Source organism: Rhamphochromis sp. 'chilingali' (genome assembly GCF_963969265.1).
Source record: "Rhamphochromis sp. 'chilingali' genome assembly, chromosome: 16".
Lineage (NCBI taxonomy): Eukaryota > Metazoa > Chordata > Actinopteri > Cichliformes > Cichlidae > Rhamphochromis > Rhamphochromis sp. 'chilingali'.
This window is the reverse complement of record NC_137943.1, coordinates 18,667,327-18,690,580: the sequence shown is the minus strand read 5'-3', so window position 1 is coordinate 18,690,580 and position 23,254 is coordinate 18,667,327. Positions and strand designations below refer to the sequence as shown.

Here is a 23,254-nt window from a genome sequence, read left to right as displayed (position 1 = left end):
ATACCTATGTATATGAAAACCATATACTGCGTTTGGAATCAGGACACTAATGTCCAATTAGCAGTTTTGTAATCGTGTATCTTTTCAGGCTGGAAATGTAAACCTATAGTTGTTTCTTCTACGTTTGAAAGCATACTTTCATTTGATGCATACTTTACCTATAAGACAGACAACAAGAACAACAACAGCAATAAAAATGCCATGTCAATAGTCATTAGACGAGATAGCTAAAGAGAACCCGCTCCTTTCCAATAGTGAAATTGGCTGTGTCACCGGCAGGGAGAGACAGTGAGATGGGCGGTTTATAGACTAGTGGCCGGGGCTTTTTTTTTTTTTTTCGTTTTTGTGTCGGACTGGATGGGAGGGCGCAGCAGCCTCAGTACCAGGCAGTGCTCTTCCCTCCGTCAGCTACGGACTGGATAGATAGAGACAGAGGAGGAGGCTGCTACATGCTGCCGCCGCTCCTGACGCTGCTCCTGCCTTTGTCGTAGAAGGATCTCTCTTTTTTTTCTCCATCGAGGGCTGTACTTGAGTCAGCGGGATATTCTTTTTTTTTTTTAATTTTTAAATTTCTTTTTTTCTCTCCCTTTCTTTTCACGGATTCGGAGGGAATTAAGCATTCACGGGCGTCCAAATGTGTTCCTTACACGAGGGCAGCGGTCTGCTTCTGCTGCTGGTCTTGGCAGGACTGCAGGTAATGTAACGTGTAAAGCGGCTTCCAGCAGGAGTTACACCGGACAGTTTCGCCGCTTGTTTTCTTTCGTAGCGACGCTGTTAATGTTGAGTTTGGGGAAGCCGGGCACGGTGCTTAGACCCTCCAGCGGCCACTTTACATTGTGTGCAGTTTGATAAAAACAGTACACAAAAATCCGCTGTAAAGTGGCTTTGACTTAAATGGCTTCTTTCTTTCTTTTCTTCTTTTTCAAGAGATGCTGCGTGCGCATTTTAGCCAAAAAAAACAAAGAAAATAATCATTTGGATGATTTGCAATCATTTTGCAGGCTAATGTGTTCTCAGTTGGGCGATACAGGCCCACGTTAACCTAGTTATGACTTGGTTATATTTAGTTTGGTTTAATATTTATGTAGATTGCTGCAGCGTGTCTCTGTCCCCCCGGGCGAGTTAATTGCATCTGTGGTAGAAAAGAAAAGTCTTTAAGATGAACAATGAAAAGTAGCCGACTACATGTTATTGTGGTAATTTCACCTCAGTGATGGGATAATGATTGTTGTCCAGCCTTAAGGTTGGAACCCCTCTGTGTAATGGGGTGACTTGTGGAAATGTATTTATTTTCATTAGTCAGACACTTTGAGCAACAGGGGAAAAAGCAATCAGGCAGTTAAATGAAAGCTTTTTGGGATCTGAAAAAACTGCAACTGTGATTTATGTTAACATTTGTATCTAGAAATATACATCCCTTATTCTAACGTGCCAGACTTCCAGCTCTGCTCCTCCTCCTGCTCCCCCAACCCCTCCTCTCTGCCAGCATTTTCCATTTAAATTCCTCTGATTAAGAATGGCAAGTGGCACGGATACTCACAATGCTCTTTTTCAGCGGGGCTCCTCTCGTCTTACATTCTTTTGAGAGTGCACGCAAAGAAACAGGGCCAGGCCTCCCTTCCTAAGAGCTGTTAGTTGGCTACATTTGGGCATGCCTGGAGACCAGAGCATTTTTTCTTAATAAGTATACCCTGCGTGTGTTCTTCACAGTCGCTGTTTTCTTTGTTTGGCGCAAAACTCACTCTTTATGGAAACACAAGTTTCATAAGCTTTGTTTTCTTTCTTTACAACAGCCACATTACTCTCTAAATATCTTGTCCCCCCAACTACAGCTTTCTTCTTGAAATTGGGGGGGGGATATAAAAAGGAACATATTGATCAGTCACAACCTCGCAGAGTCTTTAGAAAACGCTGTGGTTTGAGGGTGTTTATTCAGACATTCACACGTAAATGTTTATTCCCTCAACAGTGGATTGTTAGCATTTACTTTTTATTCCCTTGTTCCTGTACTTCAAAGTGAAGAGTGTTTGTCTAGAGTAGTGTGTTGATCAGAGGGGCTGGCCAAGAGTGTTGGCTATTACCCTGTGCCTGGGCCCCTACACAGAGACAAATGGAGCTTGTTCTTGCCTAGCCATGCTTTTTGGCTAATGCTTAACCCTTTTGGCCTCATTATCCTAATTGCGGTCCCTGCTATAAAAACAACAGATGCTTTTGTACAACTGTAGGGACTTCAGAACGTGACCAAGGGGTTTCGGAGGCAACAGGAGTGCATTTCTGAAGGTTGATTTATGACATTGTTGCCCCTTTCCCACCCCCACCCCACTATTACAGATTGCAGCAGAGGGCAGGGGTGCCCCACCATGCAGGCCAGGCTTCTCTGAAGATGTATACAAGGTTGTGGTGCCAGATATCACCGAGAAAGGACAGCCCCTTTTTAAAGGTAAGTAGTGAAACATTCCTTGCCCTGTTATGTCTCTCCTTGAGGGTGCGAGTGTGTGCATGCAAGCATATCAGTTGAGCGTGCTCACCTACCTCCATGTGGTACAATTCAGGGAGGATCAGAACAAGCCTGACAGATTTAAACAATTAGCTTTAGTGCTGTTCTATGGTATTGCAAGTCATGTAGTTTGCCTTGTAAACCAGCTTAAATGTGCCTCAGCTTTTTATGGCTCTTTTCTGCTTTGCTTGCATGGTGGTTTTTTTTCTCATCTCAGAGCAAGTTGAAAACCAGGCACATTGTTAGCTGACTGCTGGGCAAACACTGTGGCTACATTAGTATTATTATTATTTTTAGTTTACCTTTTTAGCAACTAATATCTGGTGGATCAAAACTTGTTGAATCCAGTGAAGATGTGACTCCTGTTGCAAAGCGTTGAAACCCAATTACTCACACATTCGAACACTTACACAACGTTAATCAAGCAAATAGTTTAGTTATTAAACATTCCCTGCCTTCCAATGAAGGGATGAATCATTTTCATTATCTTATGCCATTGCATTGCAATGTGTTGTCATAATTTATCATCACTTCTGTACAGATTTCAATCAAACTCGTTAAACATTTTGCCTGTTAGGTCAAACACTCAAAAGTTCCTGCTACAATGGTAGTGTTCTCAACTACAGGGTGACACTGCTAAGCCCACTCAATAGCAGTAATAACAGCAATTTAAATATCCTGGGGAATGTTTGTTACAGCAGTAGTCCTTCTTTGCTGAACACAGAAGTGGGTTTTATGTTTTTTCCAGCATATAAACTGGTGCAAACAAGAAAGTAGCAGTTCATTACGTTGCAGCAGGCATGACCAATACTGCTTCTTTGGAGTTTAATATTGGTGAAATGAGGATGCAGCTACTGTGAAATGGTACGCAGGTCTGGAGACGGTAATAAAAGTGGAATATATCACCGTTGTGCCATCAGAAGGGTTAGAGCCTTGAGGTCATTTGGACTAGTAAACATTCTCGATTTCACAGCGCGTGCCTAAAACTCGCACGCTGCCGTTGGTGTGAGTCTGTGGGGTGGAGGTGGCGGGGTAGCAGTGCCGAGGGAAGAAAGAAAGGAGCGAGGGAAGAGAGTGCTCCGATGGGTGGGTGCAGCTTTCACTGGGCTTTACCTTGTGCACAAGTTCCTGTTTGATCCAGCAGGTGATGGATTTCCCTCCGTCGGCTCGTGGATGAGCCGTGACTGGGGGTAATCAGGTTCTCTTTTGTTTGCCCCCACACTACCCCCCTTACCTCCTCTTTTCTCTGCCCTCCCCTCCCCCAGACACATTGCTGCTCTGTGGAGATTTCCTTGACAGAGTGGGGCACTCCTGTGTCATTGTAATGCAGCAGAGCTCAGCAGCGTGGGATGATGTTAATGAAACTGCATTCTCTAATGAAAATCTCCTGTGGCATGTTTTGAAAGACAAAGCCCCCACAGTGTGAAGAGTATTCCCAAAGTTTTACAACGTTGCTTTCACCATGCTGGTGTAGAATATTGCTTTTCACTAGCAAGCTTTTATTTTTTTAACTAATGCTTTTTTAGCCACGCTGAGCAGGCTGACGCTTTATGTTTCCTCGCATTTCATTAACGTCGTCAATTGTGAGCCTGGAGGTTTTAAATAACGAATCGGAAAGACACTGGCTGAATTGTGGAGTAGCTGATTAACCAATGAAGGTTCATTTCAGTATGCAAAGTTTTCTCTTTAAGTTGTTGGTGAAGGGTCACCAGATGTCTGATGGTTTGATTAGTTTATTTGAAAGAGGATCTTCTGGAGTGGCCCATGTAATACTATCAGTGCATTGCGTCTGGTGTCAGTAACATGAGTCCTTTGATCATATGATTTTGCATTTGACCCCAGATGCATTAGACACCTCGGAGGTGAGTCGTCTGACATCTTTGTCCCATCTAATTGCAGCGTCGTCTTTGCCATTGAATGACAATACACATCCCGAGGCCTGTAAGACCTGGAAATGGTGGCGGTTCACATGGAAACTGCTGACATTGTATGCGCTAATTTAAAGACATCCTGTGGATTTAATGATAGGAACTGTGGCCAGCCAGTTAACAATGTGTATTTAGTAGTAAGCGTTAATCAGGTTTGTGTAAAGCAGACTTTAACTGTTTGCTAACCACGTGAAAGCCCATTGATTTTCATTAGATTGGTAATAATTAATTGCATCAAAGTAACATGGCGGAGCAACACACAGAAAAGTCAGGGAGTACAACTATTCTTTTATAAGGATTCCTCTACAATGAGCCATTCAAGGGAGGCTGTGCTCATTGTTTGTAGATGCCAAACCACATCAGGCATGGGCAGTTGGGCGCTATGTCTCCACGGGGCTGGATATGACCTTGCTTTTAGGCCGGAATATTTGCTTTGGCCTGATACTACCGAAGAGAAATGACCAAACATAGTTGTTTATTATCAGACCATCACACATGTGAAGGCAGTGCTTCCCCCTTATCTAGTTTAGTTGTTTGACAAAGTGACTTTACTAAATTGCATTTAATTTCAGGTAGGCTGCGGCTGCGGGTGGTTTGCTCCTGGGTTTCTAATGGAATCCTTGCGGCTTTGGAGAGCTGACACACATTGTGCCGTTTTTTTCTAGATGAAGCCTTTAAAGCAGGGTTGCAAAGCGAGTTTGTTGAAGCATTATTCAGCAGAGGTTTCCCTCCCTAAAAACTGGGTTAATGAAAAGCCCAAAAGCTTAATTGAGTTTAATACACTCTCTTATGCTGCTGTTCTGCTATCCCCACCCCCTCCCAACCTTCTATGCTGCTTTCATTTTTCTTTCCTCCACCCCTGAGCCCCGAGTTTCACTTATTTTCTTGACAATTATGGGAGCTCTGGTGATGAAAAAGAAGTATGTTTATAGTCAGCTTTGGCCTTGGTTCAAGTGCTTTAAATGTGCTGGTGTCAAGAGGGCCCAGTTGGCTGGCTGGCTCCACGCATGACTTGGAGGATGGATTTACAGTTGACCGGTTTAATAAAGGGATTGAAAAAAGCAGCATCAATATCAGCGAGTAGAATACATCAGGAAAATGTTTCCAGGCTAAATATATCTTAGAATTTGTAGTAAATGTATTATTTTGACTAAATGCACCTCTTTGCTATGTTTGCAAACCTTTTAGACAAACCGATTTTACTCTTTTGGCAGAAGAACAAATCTGTTTGGAAATTCTAAAATTCTGAACCAGATAAACCCAGTATGTTGTTTTTCTGTCTCTCTGCTCTGTGTTAACTTTCTAATACAGCCGGGGCCACTCATATGTGTTCAAGGGGCCCCAGTGTTTGGTGAGACATGACCCTGCTCGACCTGCTCTGTAAACTGGACCTAGTGCTCAGCAACACACTCAACCTTTCTGCCTAGCCTCAAATTGGGAATGAGGTTGTCGGGGGTTTCCTGATGAAGTATAGATAAATGGAATACCAGCCAAAAAGGTCCTGACCCATCACCGGGGGAGGCCGCAAATGCATAGCACTTCTACCTTATGTTATTCTGACCCGCAGAGATGATCATTCATCACTTAGAGACACAAACGCAAATTTAAAACCTAGGGTTTTTGAGACGTTTGCAGGTTTCTAAGCATTTGCCCTCCAACAGCATGATGGACAGTAGGTAACTATTATGGTTTTTGTTGAGTGGACCGAGAGTTGTATGGATCTGCCTTAGGAAAAATCTATAGAGCTCTTTTGTTTGTTGAAATATTTACTGATAACTCCGAAAAACAGGAGAAACAGGATATTTACTGAGCTGTTGAGATCTCTGTTTTTGGGATGTGTGAGATGGATCTATTTTTTGAAACTCTGTGGCAGCACTTGGCATTTTAATCTCAAAAAATGACTTTATTGATATTAAAATTCATTTTCGAGACGGGATCCATAGGCACAGAGTAACTACCATGCAGTATGGGAAAATTAGGAGCACTACGAGGAGACGCTCGTCCTTTATATTATATTTTCTTTGTATTTCATGTATATTCTTTGTCGCTGCGGAACAACGGGACCATGGCCATCTTTCTCTTTTTACCTCCCTTCATTTTTTTAAGCTAAGGCAGCACTTTCACTATAACTTTGTTCAAAAGAGCAGTCCGCTGCCCCTGCCTCCCTCTTTTTTTTTTCTCAAAGTGAATCAATGAATTCAGGGTCTTTGTTTGCTGAGATCAATATGTTGTAATGAAGGCTGCGCTCCAATTCCCAGCTAAAGAATCACTGTCGGGTTCGGGTTGAATTTGTTTTATTCTTTATTGTTATCAGCCTGCATACATTTGCTTTCATCTGACTTCACTCTACCTTTTCTTTCCTGGGAGCAGCGTGGCCTAGATAACCACCACATATTGTGACGACAGATTGAATCTTGGCAGCAAATGGTTTTGGAGAGTAACCTCTTGTAAGTTGCCGGCAATATAACAAGGAAACAGAGTGACTGGAGTGCCATTGGTAATAACATCGCAGTCATTTGTCAGAACATTATAGCTCCATTGCAATCCTAAGGCTATACTGTAACAGTGAAATACTAGTAATGTTAGCGTATGAAAGCAAATACACCTATTTGTAGCTAAATTGTGTGCGCTTCCTGAGCCTGCTGTGCGGCATGATTTTATAGGATGCATTTTATTGGTGTCTGAACTTAGCTGAAGTTTTCTCCGAATCAAAGCTAGTATCAAATTAATGCTCCATATTTGGAGGCAAATGGGCAGACACTGGCTTGAAGCTTCTTATCGCCTCAGTTCATGTCCCTCTTATCAGTTACAGGCCCTGCCCTCTACAATGGGCACCTAACAGCATACCACTGACACTTGGAAGTAGTTAAGTTGCCCTTCTGTCATGCCTGTGTGTGTGCGTAGGAAGTTCGACCTTGGCATATAATTAGCTTGTTCTGCCCAGAGAGGTCTCGGTGGAGGTGGAGGTGACGAAGTATAATGGTGACTGAAGCTTCTATAACCAGCTAGGTTTAAAGGCTCTGTTAACATAAGATTTGACAGAAAATCGGCTGTCAGGCCGTGCTATATAATTTTGACTGTGACTGGTGTGTCGTAAATGGTCCTTTGCCTCTCGCATAGTGTACACGTGGAACTCCATTTGCCAAATCACAATTTTAATGTCTGTTTTCAAAGCGCAGTGATTGAAGATGGATTTGAGAAGCAGGGATTTCACAATAGAATTCCTTCACGTGATCATATGAAGGTTAAGGGAGTTTATGAGTTTTTATCTTGCCACGTTTGCAGTTACTAGTGACATGAAAAAGATCTGGAACATTCCTAGTTATTGTGATTATGAATGCCTGGCGCAGTGGTTCTGATATGTTTTATTTAATGTGAAGAACACCCAGAACGTGTAATAGATGACCCCGCCGTGTAATGAGGCCATGTATAAATAGCTGTATTGACCTGACTTTCTGCATATATGTCTCTATATAACTGGGCTAGTATTATTTTTCACAAGTGAAATGCTAGAACCAGTGTGGAAAAAAAAAAAAGAAAATGCCAGCTTGCACCTAGAAGACAATACATCATCACTTTGGATTGAATTGTTTTCTTTTCTAGGGTCTGATTTGTGGATTTCAGCGTCATTTTTCTTCTGTGGGAGAGCCTTTTTTTGGCTGGTAGAGCAAACAACTCCACGTCTCTTTCACAGATTCTGTCTCTACAGAGAAAGCGCTCTTTGTAGTGTTTCTCCAGCTGTTTATTGTGCAATAACCCTGTTCGATTTTGCCCACAGTTTCTGTCTGTGCTGTGCTTGTTTTTCTCATTATGTTAAGCTACATGAGTGCACGGAGTCCTCACGTTTATGCTGGCAGGCATGTGAAAGGAAGCCCCTCCCACTCCCCCCGCTGCTTCTCACTCTTGTTAAATCTTTTGTTCGTAAGGCGTTACATTTAACTCCAGCCTTTTTTGCTTTCCACCAGAAAAGTAGGCATTCACTTACTGCTCAGGTGTAAAAGTCGTCGGCATTACCTGTCTTGCATAGCTACGAACGACAGACAGCGGGCAGACAATGCAGTCTTTGAGCGCAGGGTCAAACCAGGAAGCTAATACTCGAATGAATATATTAATGAGATAGTTTGTGCAAAATAAAGACTGAACAAGCCTTGTCTTTAGCCTTTTTTATGTATGCAAGTGACACACATATCTCACATATTTCAAGCCTCAAAATCAAGAGACTACAAGAATTGGCTTTGTATTATTCCTCTGACAAAAGCAAACAAGTGAAATTTGAAGCATGGATAGATTAATTGACCCACATACTGTCGCCGTGTTCACAAAGGCCCAGTATCCTGCTTAGGAAGAGGCCAGTTCAACTATTGTGTTCTGCTGCAAGCTGAAATTTCAATGCACCAGCATTTTTCTGGACACTAGCCTCTTATGACTTGCTAGGTTGTATCTTGTGACAATCTCCATGTTTGATCCAGTCCTCTATCACCTCCACCACTCGCCTTTTTTCCCTTCCCCCTCTGCGTCATGATGAGTGCTTTAAGATGGAGGAACTCCCCTGGCTCTATATAATGATTGATGTGCCTTAATTGGGTAATGCAAGGACAGTACTGTAGCATTTAGTCCTTTTACTTTGTTTCTTTCTTTCTTTCTTGGTTGCAGTGACCTTGGTTGAATACATATATATTATATATACATATATATATGCAAACTTGGTCCTAAAGCTTTCAGTGTAATATTGATTTGGACTGGCGATTGTAAATATTTCTTTACATTCTCTCCCCACAAACTGTTGGCTCATCATATGTAGCCCACAGTATTACTCGTCTCAAGTGATCTACTGTTACCAGGCCTTGCTGACACCAGTGTCTGCCAACCCCAGGGACATTATGATTGACATACAGCAATTTCTTGCCTCCATTTGAGCATGCACTATAGCAGTAAGCAACATATCACTTTGCGGTCTGTGTTGTCTAAGTTTATATTAGCTGTGTCGATATTTACTAAGACATTAAAGATCTCGGAGAATGTCACCGTTTTCCCCCCCAGTTGCACTGCCTCCTCAGCAGAACAGGGTCTGCAAGGGTAATGTTTTTTTTTTTTTTTCTAATTGGTTATGCAAACTGCAGGTCTGATAGTTCAAAGCATGTTTAACCAAGATATATGGTGCTTAGGTACGTAAGAACAAAGAACAGGCATGTTTGAATCTGATTTCGATTGGTATCGCTCTTGTTATGAATGTACCTTTTCTGACATTTGTGTGTTTCCTTGCTTTTGTCCTTCCTATTCTTTATGAATTGAACAGCATTTGCTAGAAACCGTAAGCTAGCTATACAGTCAAGTAGCTACATTAGCAAAGCTTTGCTAGAAGTGGCTGTAAGATTTCTGAGATATAAATGTTACCGCAAAACTTACTTATACTTTCATATGAGATCTTAGCTAGCAGTGGTGTGGTTTGCACAGAAGAAAACTTGAACAAGGGAAGCTATATAACTCCTTGTTACAATGCAATGCCATACTCTTTGGATGCTGCGTGATTGGAGCTGGTTTCCTCCCACAACAGGACACTGACCCAAAGCAGAGCTTCAAACTTTGCAAAAACTAAAGTTTTAACAAAAGAAGCAGTCAGTTGTACATTGCCTGTAACAATGGCAGATCTCAAATGAATATTAATGAGATATGTTTTTGCAAATGTGCAAAATAACGAACAGAGCAAGCCCTGTCTTTAGCCTTTTTATGTATGCAAGTCACACACACAGGTCACACATATTTTAACCCAGATTTGAACCCCATTTTAAGCAGAGTGCACGAACTGGCATTATGTATATTTTTTTCACAACACAAGTGAGATTTGAGGCAGAGGTATGTTAAATCAGCTTTTAAGAATCTATCCATGTTTAACAAGATTCAGATGAAATGTGTCTAAACAGGCAGAATTTGCAAGTCCTGCAAGCCTTTGACTTCTGCATTATTCTTCAAGATATTCAAATATTAAAAGCAAAAATATATTTTAGGTGAAACTTAAAACTTCTATTCAGCTACCCTAAAAACAACAACAGCATTGTGATGTCAATTATAGGGCATATTACACATGTCTGCCTATTCTCACCTGTCAAAGCAGCTCAGGTATTGCCACTATTTTAATGGCCACTTTCTTCCAAGTACTGGGCCATGCTTAGTGTCCCGAGTTCTTCCGTACTTGTTCATTTTCTTTATGGCTTTATATCATTTTATCCTGGGCAGATAGAATCTGCCTGTGTCAGAGAGCTGGCAGCAGCTGCCCATTAGATCTGCATGAGCACTAATATTAAAATCAATATTTACATTCCTAACTTTGAAATCTTATTCTGCATGTCAGTGTTTTTTTTCTTTGTTTAAATTAGCAGGAAACCTGTTGGCACACTTGTCTAGATTCCAAGATGGTTGTGGTGGGCAAAAACACATAGCTGGAAGAAGAAAATCATAGCTGTACTAGTGGAAGGTGAGATCAGATAATTTGCCCAATGCCATGAAGCAGTCAAGGCCATGAAACTACTATGAAATCCCAGCTGTTTCCATAGTTTAGTCTCTTGACGCCTGAAGCAGAAAAAGTAGTCTTAACAAAAACCTTCGGGTCAGACGTTAGACTGGTGCTGTGCTTTACAGCGTGCAGGTGCTGCTGTTTTCTGGTCACTCATACTGATCTTTTTTAGCCAAGGGAAATGCATGGCAAGTACAGTGTATCTGTTTTCCCATACAGGGTGTTGTGTGATTCAAGGTTAAAAAACAACAACAAAAAACTCAATAAGGCCTTAAAGAAGTTTCAGAAATCACTCTGTATGCTGTGAATGTGGATTTGAAAAAGTCAGAATTGGTCGAGAGAATTGCATGTCTCTGCTCTTTATCTTTTCCCCTTTGTGTATATTTCTAAAGATCAGAAAGTAGTGAGTTGAACTATTGCTCAATAAAATTGAACTTTGACGAACTGAACATTCATTGAAAACACAATAGAAGCCCCTCAATAGCTTTTTAGATAGAGTACCAGAAGTCGTTACACTTTGTATGGCCTGGATTTGAAGATGCTGAACAACATCCCACCTACCTTCCATCTGATTTCTCACAAATAGAATATGCTCGGTCTTACTGTATATAGGTCCTGTGTCAGTTCTTCGCTGTCACACTAAGTGATCTAAATGTTGTGACCTTTGAAGAAGATAAGCTTCCTTTGGCTGACTTGAAGAGTTTGGAATAACGCCTTGAACCATTAATTCGCGGCACTGCTAACCATACGAGGGCTATGAGCCAAGGTTATTGACCTTTCACGCCTGTCACTAGTGATAGAGGGACCCACACCCAGAAGGGAAAATAAAATGTGCTTATTAAGGAGCCGAACTTTGTATCGAACCGAGGGGGCAGCTTTATTCTCCAGATTTTTTTTTTATTAGTTTTTTTGCTTTCATTTAAATTATTACTGTATTTTTTTTAAACAGCGTTTGACCAATTGTTTTCAAATAAATTAGACAGCGAGAGCACATACAGCTAGAATTACACAAAATCACAGTGCTTCTATGAATATGTCTGGGGAGAGATCGGGGTATGTAATGTGCAGACTCCATGGAGGATTAAAACTTGGAGCACAAAACACATTACAGCAGCCAATCTTAAACTGAGGTCATTATTATCTGATGGATTCAGAGCCACTTGCGAGCCTTTCTGCAAAGATAATTTGAAGGACCTTGGAGTTTTATTTCAATCACAAATCTTTCTTCTTTGGTTTTTTGTTTTTTGTCTTCACTTGCTTATGCTTTATTGCGGCTGAAAGACAATGGGGTAATCTAACAGGCAGAAAAACCATTTGAATAAAATGAAGCATGTAAAGAATGTTTGTGTGGACTGTGGCGAACCAGAGCTGTGAATAGAGAAGATTGAGTACATGTTATTTTAGCCCTGTCCTCCCTCTGAGCTCCCAGCCTGTAAAATCTTGGGGGAGGGATGCATTTATATTGGATCAACATGCTATGATGTTATTTTGTTTTACAGCCCCGCTGGTTTTGTGTTCATAATCATACCTGTTATCTTACTGGATTCAACTAAAACCGGTTTTATAGTGTAGAGAAGCTCTGTGATGCATTGTTTGTATATAGGTCTGCAATTACATCCCAGGGGAAAAGGAAATAGATAAAAACAAGAGACTTGTCCCATAAATGTATTTTAGTTATTAGACAACTTTCTCAGTGCGGTTTAAAATAAGGGCAATTTTAATATCGTGCATTTGTTTCGTTCACATATGTACCTCAGATATTGCGTGCGTGCTTCACTATAGTCCAATTTAGAGAATCAGTAAAATTATGCTACTTGCACCATCCTCCAAGGAGGGCTGATATTTTTTCAAGTGTTTGTTTGTTTGTAGGAAAATAGATATAGGTTGAGGTAAAAGGACTAATGCATGAGAATGAGCTTGAGCAGCACGTGCTGTTGGTGAGTGCAGTGCCTACTTATGCGTTACGCTGGTGGGGCTTGTTTTTGTGCTTAAATGGACTGTTTATCAAAATGTACAGTATAAAACTGGAAAAAAATATTATCTTGGCCTGTGGGTAGCAGGGGTGGGTATGAGTGGGAGTGTGTATTTTGGACCTGAAAAGCTCCATATCGCAAGAGCTTATACGTCGAGCTGGTGCTGCAGACAAGTGGGTGGCAGCTGATGGAAAAACATGCACTTAGGGTATGATCACACTGTAGCTAAGCATGGCTGTCACCTAAATCTCAGGTTCACACACAGTTCAGTTACAAAAGAGGAGGAGCACAAAATGCTGGAAATGAAAAAGTAAAGCCCCAAAAAAATATATCTGGCTGAATTTCAGCGTGTATTTATTTGAAATTTACAATGTGTGTTGAAAACACAGTGGCGAGAGAGTTTTGCAACATCACTCATAACCTTTTTACTTTCTCCTCATTTCTCTTGGAGGTGTGAGTTGCCTGTGCCCTTTCAGTCGCAGATACAGATATAGAGACGGGAATAAGCTGTAACATCCTAACATTTTCAATCCAGGCGGCATCTTTGCACAGGGGCCGCCTCAGAATGTGGGACATTTTGCAGTCTGTGACCGATTGCAGCACTTCTTTAAAGCATTTCTTCTTTAGAGCATTTCTTTAAAAAAAAAAAAAAGCCATGAAATTTGTCAGAAAGAAGAGTAAGTATTGTGTAAAAGTCTTGAGCCACCCCTCATGTCTGATTATATTTTACTTCTGATGTTTTAAAGTGGTTCTGAATAAGCATTTCTCAAGGTTTTCTGAAAGTCTTTTACATTTGGGTTTATTCAACTTTGGCTGCTGTTTCACTCATTTTCAGTCCAATTCTTTTACCTAACCTTTTTCAGATGACTGTTTTTTTTAATTGTCCAGCTACTTAATACTGGATCGTTCATGGAAAAACAAAAGCCAGCAGCCTGTCACAGTATCTGAAATTCATGTCCTTAAGAAATAGGAAAAATACAGCAAAGACCTGACACAGGACCTGAAAGATGCATTTGACCATTTAGTTACCCCCCACTTGCTCTTCACAAATGGTCTGAGTGAAAGAGTGGCTTATGAGAAGCTATTTCTAAGTAAGGGAAAGAGGAATAAAAAGGCTAAAGTATGCCAAATGGCACAAAAGCTGGGCTGAAAATTAGTGGCAACAGGTCTTATGAAAGTTTTTGGTTTAAATTGCCGTCACTATGTACGAAGCAGGTCAGGAGAGAGGTACAACAGCGGGAGGTACAATCTTCTGTAAAACACGGCGTTGGAGATCTTGTCAAAACTGACGAATTATGAATGCAGAAAAGTACATCGAGATTTTGATCCGCCATTCAGTACCACCTGGAAAGTGTCTGATTGGCTTCACTTTTCCACATGACAATAATCCCAAACGCACTTCCAATGCAGTAAAGGCATAGCTGGATAGAAAAACCCACAATGGACCTCAGCGTTATTGAAGCAGTGTGGGGTCATCTTAACAAAGAACAGAACAAAAGGCAGCCAACATCCAGAGAAGAGCTCTTTGAATGTCATTCAGGAAGTTCGGAAAACTAATCCCAAAGACTACTTAAGGAAAAAACAAAAGAGGTGCTTAAGATCAAGCTTGTGTTGAAGTAAAAAGGTGACCATACCAAACACTGACTTTCAAGCTTTGTAGATTTGTACACGCGCTGTTTTTGTTTTGTTTTTATGTTTTTTCTCAATAAATTGCAGCACCTATCTGACTTCAGACTTTTGCCCTGTATTGTAAATAATGTCGCTTTAATAAAATGAAAGCGATGTTTATTTGAACTATGCAGCCCTGGCGCTTTTGGCCGTTTGTAACCTTTTAACTTATCATGTTCTGCTCTCATGGAGTTTGCCATTTCTAATCTCGGTTGGTGGTTGATAGGGCTGTCAGTCAGGAACACACAGTCCGAACACTAGCTGGCCACCTTAGTCCATTTGTCATTATTAGTGTTTGAGTCAAGTTTTTACCGGAAATGAGAAATTAGCATTCACTTACATCACTCCTTTGTGGAGCAATGATGGTGAGGTGATTTTGCAAAAACACTGTTCCACTGATTATCCTTTCAAAGAGTAAACAAAGAACTTTTTTTAAACAACAGACAGCTGTTGATGATTTACCAAGAGCATAGAACATCAGGTTGACATGGCATATTAAGTCAGTACTTAGTGTTTGTTTAAAGCTGCTGTCTCCTCCCCCGCCCTTCTCCTCACAGGACACACACACACACACACACACACACACACACACACACACACACACACACACACACACACACACACACAGAGCTTGTCTTTTAAAGGAGATCTTATTGGATAAATAGCGGAAAAACAACTGCGGTGAACCCATTTGAATGTTTCCCCTCTGTCCTACCAAGAATGTGTTGTCTTGGAGAGCTGAGGTCAGACACACAAACAAGGCTTTGTTCTGCATTTACCAGGCTTATTCTGTGCAGAGTGACTGTAGTGGGCAACACTGGCACATATTGTTCATTATGCATCCGCTGAATGATTGGGTAGTTAATTGGAGGAGAATATTTATTTATGAGTGTCAGTGCTGTGTATTAGTTTTATTTAATTTTGACTGTCAACACAGTCGCAAACATCTTCGGAATTACAATATATTGAAGTTTTGCACTCTGAGGCTTTTCCATAGACCAAAAAAAAAAAGCATTCAATTAAATGCACTTATGTTTTTCAGAATTTAGACTATGCATATAGTGCATGCAAGCATGCAGCTGCTATTAGGATATGAGAATTTAGACGTTTTATTTAGAGTGATGCCGTTTCTAAAGGAGAGCTGCATAAATGAATTGCCTGACGATGTCAGCAAATCACGGTGTTATAAAGAAGATTCGTACAAATTTCAGCAACACTTAGTCTCACAGCAACAGTGTGGCTGGTGTTGCTTTTTTTTACAGACAGTGAGACTAACAACCAAAGCATCTTTGTAGGTATTTAAAAACCTCTGAGCAGCATTCTATGAATACCGGTCACAGAAAGCGTCTAGCCTTTGCGCCGCCTAAACCCTGGGTTTCATTTATATGTCCTGCTGCAGTGTGCTTGGAAAATGCAATTGATTTGTGTTGATTTGTGGGTTTTTTTTTAAACAAGGCAGTTGAGACACAGGTGGCATGCATTGATGTTAGTTTTTTCATTTCATATCAATGTCCATTTCACTGCTATCCACTTCTAGCAGATCCATTGCTAGCATGCCCCACAGGTGAAAACGGTGGTTCCCTAGTTGCTTATCATGCCCTCTACCAGACCAACAAGGGGTCTGAGCATGTGTATACATGCGCCTGTGCACCACCGTTAAATTCCATTCTGTGCTGGCTAAGTGGGGATTGGCATTTTCTCTGCCCGTCAGAGGGGGGTTTCATCTGCTGGAAAACGTGACAGCTGGGCAGAATTCTTTCACTCTTCCCGTACCAGAAAGAGAGACAGAAATGAGGAGAGTCACGCAGAGAGTGGGGTAGCCACAGTTTCCTGGCTGCGGCTTGAAACGTGGCAAACGTTGGCACATGTGGTATGAGTTAGCGCTAACATAACAGTTTTTTTAAGAGTGGCCTCAAACATAAAAGATGCGGAGCCAACTTCTGTTTTCTTTCGTTTGTCGTGATGCTCTAAACAGTGAGAAGTAACAGGAGGAAGGGTATAAGAAAAGTAATTTATGTGCGGACTAGAAGCATGCGATGAGCCCTCCCTTTGGGATTAATGGGAGTCTCTGTCTCTGTTCACAGGAAATATGAAAGGCCCTTTGTTGGTAAAGGGCTTGCTGCTGGCAGCAAATAACTACCCCCTGTCATATCAAAAAATCCCCCAACCTCTAAATTCATTGCGTCCTCTGCTGCTCATCCTTCACCCCCTTTTCTTTCTATAAGCCAATGCTGTTTTCTGTCAAAGTCGCTCATTTATGATTCTACTCTGCGCCTGCTGTACGGAGGCCCATGAGACACAAGCTCGCATTGTTAGTATTCACTGTCACTTCCAGGGTTCCGGCCATTGGGTGAGCAGTGCGAAGAGTAGGAGCAATAGTCCTGTACAGGTGGTGATTTATACTTTCACCTGTGACACCCATGTTCACCCCTTTGTCTGTCCTTTTTCTGCCTGTGTTTAATTTCAGGACGCGCTATCTTATCAGGCAGGGAATAGCTGGTTTGCCGTGGTTGATGTGCGACTTGTGGGCCGTGCTGGTGGTAATGGTTTATTTTTAGTGTCGGTGCCGGTGAGTGTCGGTGTGTGTGTGTGTGTGTGTGTGTGGTGGTGACTAAGAACACCTCCTTAGGCTGCTCTAAATTAAGAGTGGCCTATCAGTGAGGGGAAATGACTGTTTGCCACTAGACTGGCAGTGTGCCTTTCATCAGGTCACACATTGGTCTCCTCACACCTGCGGCTCAGGACAGGAGGGTGAAAGGCTGTTGGCAGGTGTTAATTGCTAAAAGAAATAAGACAGTGGAAAACGAGGCTTGATGCTGTTTGTGTTTTTGCCATAATTTTGGTTTTTCACCAAGTTGATATTTCATACATGTATCATTTCTGTTTTTGCATCTACTCTGGAGGACTAAGGAATCTGACCAACATTTTTTTCTGTTATTTGCTTGCATTTCATTAATTTTCTCTGGTCCTTGCAAAAATCCCTCATTGTTTCAGAGTTTACTACAACTCATTTCCCCCCCAACTTTTCATTAAGCTCTTGGCTCACTGTGTATTGTATACACTGCACTTTTTTATATCAAAAAATCTTTTTTCCTTCCACTAAAAACTCTTGCCTTTAAAAAGTTAGTTATTTAAAGCTTTCTGTCATACTCTCGGCAAAGTCTGCCTCAGCATTTAATAAAAAGCGCATAATCTATTGGCTCCATATTGACTTCCCCAGGCTGACTCCAATGGATTTGACATGGATAACATGGTTGTGTTTGTAACGAAAGGGAGGGGAGGGGATTTAATAAAAACAGGAGACCCCCAACTGAAAAAAGGACGTAGGCAGAGTGAAATAAGAAGAGAGGAACTTAAATTAAGAGGGCTCAACTTGGCAAAAGCCACAGGTTGTTTGGGGCAACTGAAATGGTGCTGTGCAAGCTGCCTCTCTCACACCCTCCCTTCCTGAAAGCTAACATTCAGGCATTAATCAGGACTGAATATGAGCCTGACATTAAAAGACTGAAAGAAAATGTACGCACTGAGCGTCTTCCCTATAAGTGATTTATAACTGACTTATCTAATTCTCTTCATGGAGTGTAGATCGTCAATGAGCTTCATTGTTTGATGTTATTCAATGCTTTAATTGTAATACTGGGGACGCCATTCATTTGTTTAATTTACTAGACTGGGTGCTGATGGCTGTGCTGGCATAGTAGGAGGGAGTTTAATGGCCATCTTCTGGAAAGGATAAGGCTTATTAGGTCTGATGGGCCTCCTGTCTCATGTAACCTAATGTGGTCATGATAGACAGAGGATTCTGGGTTTGGATGCATTGGAACTATAAATCGAAGCATATTCCCAGACTCTGGACTTTGTAATTGCCCATTAAGGGCCATGTTTGTAGATCGAGGGGCCAGATGTCCCTGATGTGGCTGAAGGTCCAACGTGTGCTTTGAGGCAGCGTGCAGTTAAAGCGACGAGGAGCATGGACTGGACATTACCCCCTCATTAAAATGACCCATTCTCTGCAAGCAGGCTCATAAAAAACCCTTTAATGTTCTTAACAGAGGAGCTTCACAATTTGCCCACAATTCCACAGCCGTAAAAGAGGAGGAATTGAATTCCATACAAATTCTCTGCTGTCTTAGCTCACAGCACCAGCTGTCTGTCCATGTTTAAATCTAACCCATGGGCGCCACTCCCTCTCAGTTTAGTGTGTTCCATATGCTACATGGATCTTAAAAGCTCAGCTCCCACTGGTCTATTTGAGCAGAAGACTCTGACTGGATTGAAAGAGACATTTGCAAGGACAACATCAGACATTTTAGTATTTCATGGAAGAAAACAAACGATCCCGGTGATGATAACCTGATGGATTTGTGGTACAAAAAGGAGGCTTCTCATATTACCACTCACATCATTTGTCTATTATTGTCTCTTTCTTAGTAAATATATGCAAATGTGTACTTGGTTCTGTGAAACCATGTCATGAGATGGATGGTAATTTAATTTACTCCAGGCGCACAGTCAGGCATAGTGTTACTGTCATATTGTTCATGCACGACAACATCAAACCCCCACTTTAGACAATAAACTGGCACGATTTGAGGTGACTCCCAAGCGTTAGTTAGCATTGTATATTTTTAGCAATGACAATATGGCTCAAAGTAAATACTGAAGTATGTATATCTGTTTTAGAGCTTCTGCGTATATCTGGATCCATATGCAATACTGCTAACAAGGATCTCAAACAAGGATTAGCCTATGCTCACTTAATAATTAATGGACTAATTATATTCAAACTTTTATTGAACATTATGTAGTTTTTGAAAGCTGAGTGTAAATCCGTGCCGCACGTAAATAAAGTAAAATTTCTACTTTTGTTCGTATTGCGATGAGAATAAAAATGTAATTTGTTGTAAGCGCTAATAAAATCCTAACTCTGGTTTTTGTTTGGCCTATAAAATGCACTTCACAGCTGCCATTGATCTGCAAGGGGTGGGGGTGAGGGGATCTATGATGCAGATGACCTCCTAATGTGGATTCCAGTGAGGTCAAAAGGCAAATGTTTGTGCTTACAGGTCTTCCCGTTATCCCGGGTTGCTACAGCTGTCACGTTAACCTCCTTTCGCATAAAAACACCAGCTCGAAACGCAACACATTATCTTCAAACATCGCAGCTGCTGACACTTTAATGCGTCTGCTGTTATTTTGACAGAAGTCACGATATTTAATTGTTAGGTTTCCGAAGCAGCCGCCCTCAGACTAACTTGAGGATGAAATCGTATTTCTAGCTCTTATAACGCCGTGCGCTAACGACAGTGCTGAATGAACCTACATTTTTAGGTGGGTTGTATTCTGGAGAAAGTCAAGTCTCCGCTATGCTTGTTTAGTGTGCAACAATCCCCCACTCACCATGTCTATAATTTAATTGTTTTCTTTCTGTGGAATGTTAGCCTTGCCTGTATGCTGGCTATAATGAGTGCCAATGGAAATCTTATTTACACTAGCTGGTTTAAAAAGTGTTGGCCAGCACAGTGGAAAGTGTCTGCTCTTTTTCTGATGGATGGGTCTTTTAATGTGACAGCTGAAAGAAGCCCTGCAGTTTCTGCAATGGGCCAGGATACAATAAAACACCTACAAGCAGAGGACTACTTTTACCCCCTCCTCTTTCTCTTTGCTTCACAATGCCTTTGTAGCACGTCTTGCTGTCTCGTTCCCTCTGCTCTTCTTGTTTGGCCAAAAAGTAATATGCAACGGACTGCTTCAGGTTACAATGCAGCATGTAAGATACTTTTCAAATGGTTAATATAAGGGGTTATAGTAGAGAGCTGGGAGGGAGGAGCTACTTTCCCCTTTGCTGCTAGGCTCAAAGCATTCAGCTCCTGCCCATTGTGTGTTCTTCCTGAAAGGGATTTGTTATGGGGGTGATCTTTGACCTCTCTACACCCACATTATGTAAATGAGTGCACAAATGAGAGAGGTGATACTATTAGATTTCTACAAACACAAGGAGCGTTAGTGCGTTAGTGCTTTGATTTTTGTGAGCTTGCTGATAAGCCAGATACTTGCTTGCATGTTAAAGTAGTTATTATACATTTGTCACTGGATTTCTGCAGGGCTTTTGTTTTTTTTTTGTTTTTTTGGTAAAAATTGCTGGACAAAAAGCCCCTCAAGCTGTGAAGTAGCACAGATACACATAAAGTAAGCTATACCTGTTGTCATGCAACTGAACTTCTTCCGTATGTTGCTAAGGTAGTGGTTGGGAAGGTAACTGGATCTCCCCTCGACATCCCTCCGATGCCCTCCGCTCAAATGCTGTTATTGTCCCTGTGCACAAAGGATGGTGGGGGGGATGTGTAATGTAAGATGAAGCAACGCGCTGAGGTTCATGGACAACGCCCTTTCCCAGACTGTATCCGAGTATATCAACTAACGGTTTCTGGCCTTAGAGGTTTTAGATTTCGCACCAAGGAGACCATTTTGTCAGCTACAAGGGGAATAAACATAATAACAACTGACTGTCTCAACTGTTCAAGCATTTTAATTGATATCTCTCTATATATAAAGCTGAATTGTATGAGAAAAAAGGGGTATAATACCGCCTGATGTATTTAGAAAAAGGAGCTGACCCATTAGGCCGATGTTATACTCCAAAGTAGTTTTGAATGTCTTCAATAAGCGACTCATCAGTTACTATTTTGCTGTGTTTGTTTAATCAGTCATTAAAAAAATCCTGTTGCTCTTCCCCTCCTGCCTTTTGTGTACAGTGTTAATGATTTTAACAGCCCCCTGGTTGACACTTTAGTAATGCAAGTTACACAGCTGGACTCAATGGTTCTCAGTGTTGTCTTTTTATTCTCTGCTTTTATGTTGATTTTCTTTTCTCTCAGTGCAGTAATGCGCTTGAAAAACGGCATAATGCCTTTCAAAGAAAGGACGGCCTTCGCACTCAATAAACTAAAGTTTTGCATCGGCGTGATTGGCAGTTGTTGTTAATGTGTGTCTACTACTGAAAATGTGCAGGCGATGGCGGGCATTGTAGCCTGTAGTCTAGCATGTTATGGCTACACGCACAATGCTTTGCTGTGCTGATAGAAAGAGTTTGCGGTTTACAGTATTTAATTTGAACCAGTCTGATTTCACCTGAGCTGTTCCAGCTTAAAAGTATTTTTAGAGGTGGAAAATGCATGTTGCTGCTTAAAGGGTCAAACCGAGCGATGCTCACTGTCAATAGCTATCTAGATTTTAATTTAAAACATTTGCTGGACGCCCATGAAACAGCCGGCTAAGTGTTTTTCTTTTGGTAACACAAGTACGCTGTCAGCATTTCTGCACATCAAGATCCATTTGAAATTTGTTCTTCAGTTTTTTTAATTAATTCAGCATTTGCAAATATGCGGGACCTTTTGCTTGTTTTTAAAAACTCAGTCTGACTCTGATGTGCATGATTCAAACCATATGCTGCAGGAGCTTAAAAGGTTTCCACTGCATCAACAGACACAGCTGGCCAGCAGTCTGTGATCTCATAGCATGACATGTTTGCTGTATTTTGCTGCATTGCCAAAGCCCTACCTTTGCTAACAAATTTTTTTTTTTTGCCCGCAGATGCCAAATCGCATGCTGATGAATAACCTTCCAAAGTATCCAGTGTTCTGCTTTCGTTCAAAAACAAGAGCTGGTGAATCAGATACTGTGGTGAGCTTTAGGGCTCCACAAAGACTGTAGTGACGTCACAGAGCTGTTGAGACTGTAAAAATGTCAGCAGAAAGTTATTTATGTGCGCTCGGCTTTGGTGGAGCATCTCTTCGACACCCATGTATAGTGTTAGAATGAGAATTACAGTCTGCTCTGGCATTGAGGTGGAGATGGACAGTGAGTTACAGCTCAAATGTCATCACTGCTGATCATTAGCGGGCCTAACAAACTGAGCTATTAAAGTTTGTTTTAGTGCTCCTATCAACAACCATGCAGCGCCATAGACATCTGCTATTGAATTCATATAATATGAGTTATTAGGCTGTACATCTTGAGTGTCCATGTATATTGCCGCATCTGTCCTGTGTGGTCCTAGAGAAAATTGAGTAGCACAGGAGATCATATTAGTTCATAAGCAGCTGTGCCATACCCCGACCACATAAGATATGAAAAAATAAATAAAAGTTTATTGTTATCACCCCTGGACTGCTTGTCCGAATCCCTGTATTCATCCGAGGGTGGTCACACATTTTGCGCAGATACTTTGTTCAAAACAATAAATAATAAGCTTACTTCTACCAGAGTGTTATCAGCCAATGAAAGTAATGAGATTAAACTCGTAAAAAAAAATAAAAGAAAAAAACTTAATTCCTGTGCCCACTCCAGTGAATCAGAGGCATGTGGATAATTGAGGAGAACAGCCCTAGATGAGAAACAGTGCGAGCAAGAAAATCAGCCACACACCACGAGATGCAGCCCCATCACTCCTCTTGGTCTGCTCATGTGCTTTAAAAAGTAGGATCAATTTTCAGTCTTGAAAACTGCTATTCTCGTACCTGCAGGCCTATCGGAGGAGTTTTAAAGAAAACAGGACCCCACCTGGAACAATTTAATTCCGACACATATTTCCAACAAAGAAGCAGTGCTTTATCGCGCCCACGTCATGTGCCTGCTGGCCAGTTCCTGCCAACGTGATCCGACTTTGGCCTTTTCC

The 23,254-nt window shown here is 41.4% G+C and overlaps 1 protein-coding gene across 1 annotated transcript in view; it reads left to right on the top strand.

Moving 5' to 3' along the window:
- Positions 1–369: 369 nt before the first annotated feature.
- cdh2 (cadherin 2, type 1, N-cadherin (neuronal)) overlaps positions 370–23,254 on the top strand; it is a 62,527-nt gene continuing 39,642 nt past the window's right edge. The window contains exons 1-2 of the mRNA XM_080861845.1: positions 370–694; positions 2,332–2,440. Of these exons, the coding sequence (XP_080717971.1) occupies positions 635–694; positions 2,332–2,440 (169 nt within the window). The 5' untranslated portion in view covers positions 370–634. The remainder of the gene's footprint in view (positions 695–2,331; positions 2,441–23,254) is intronic.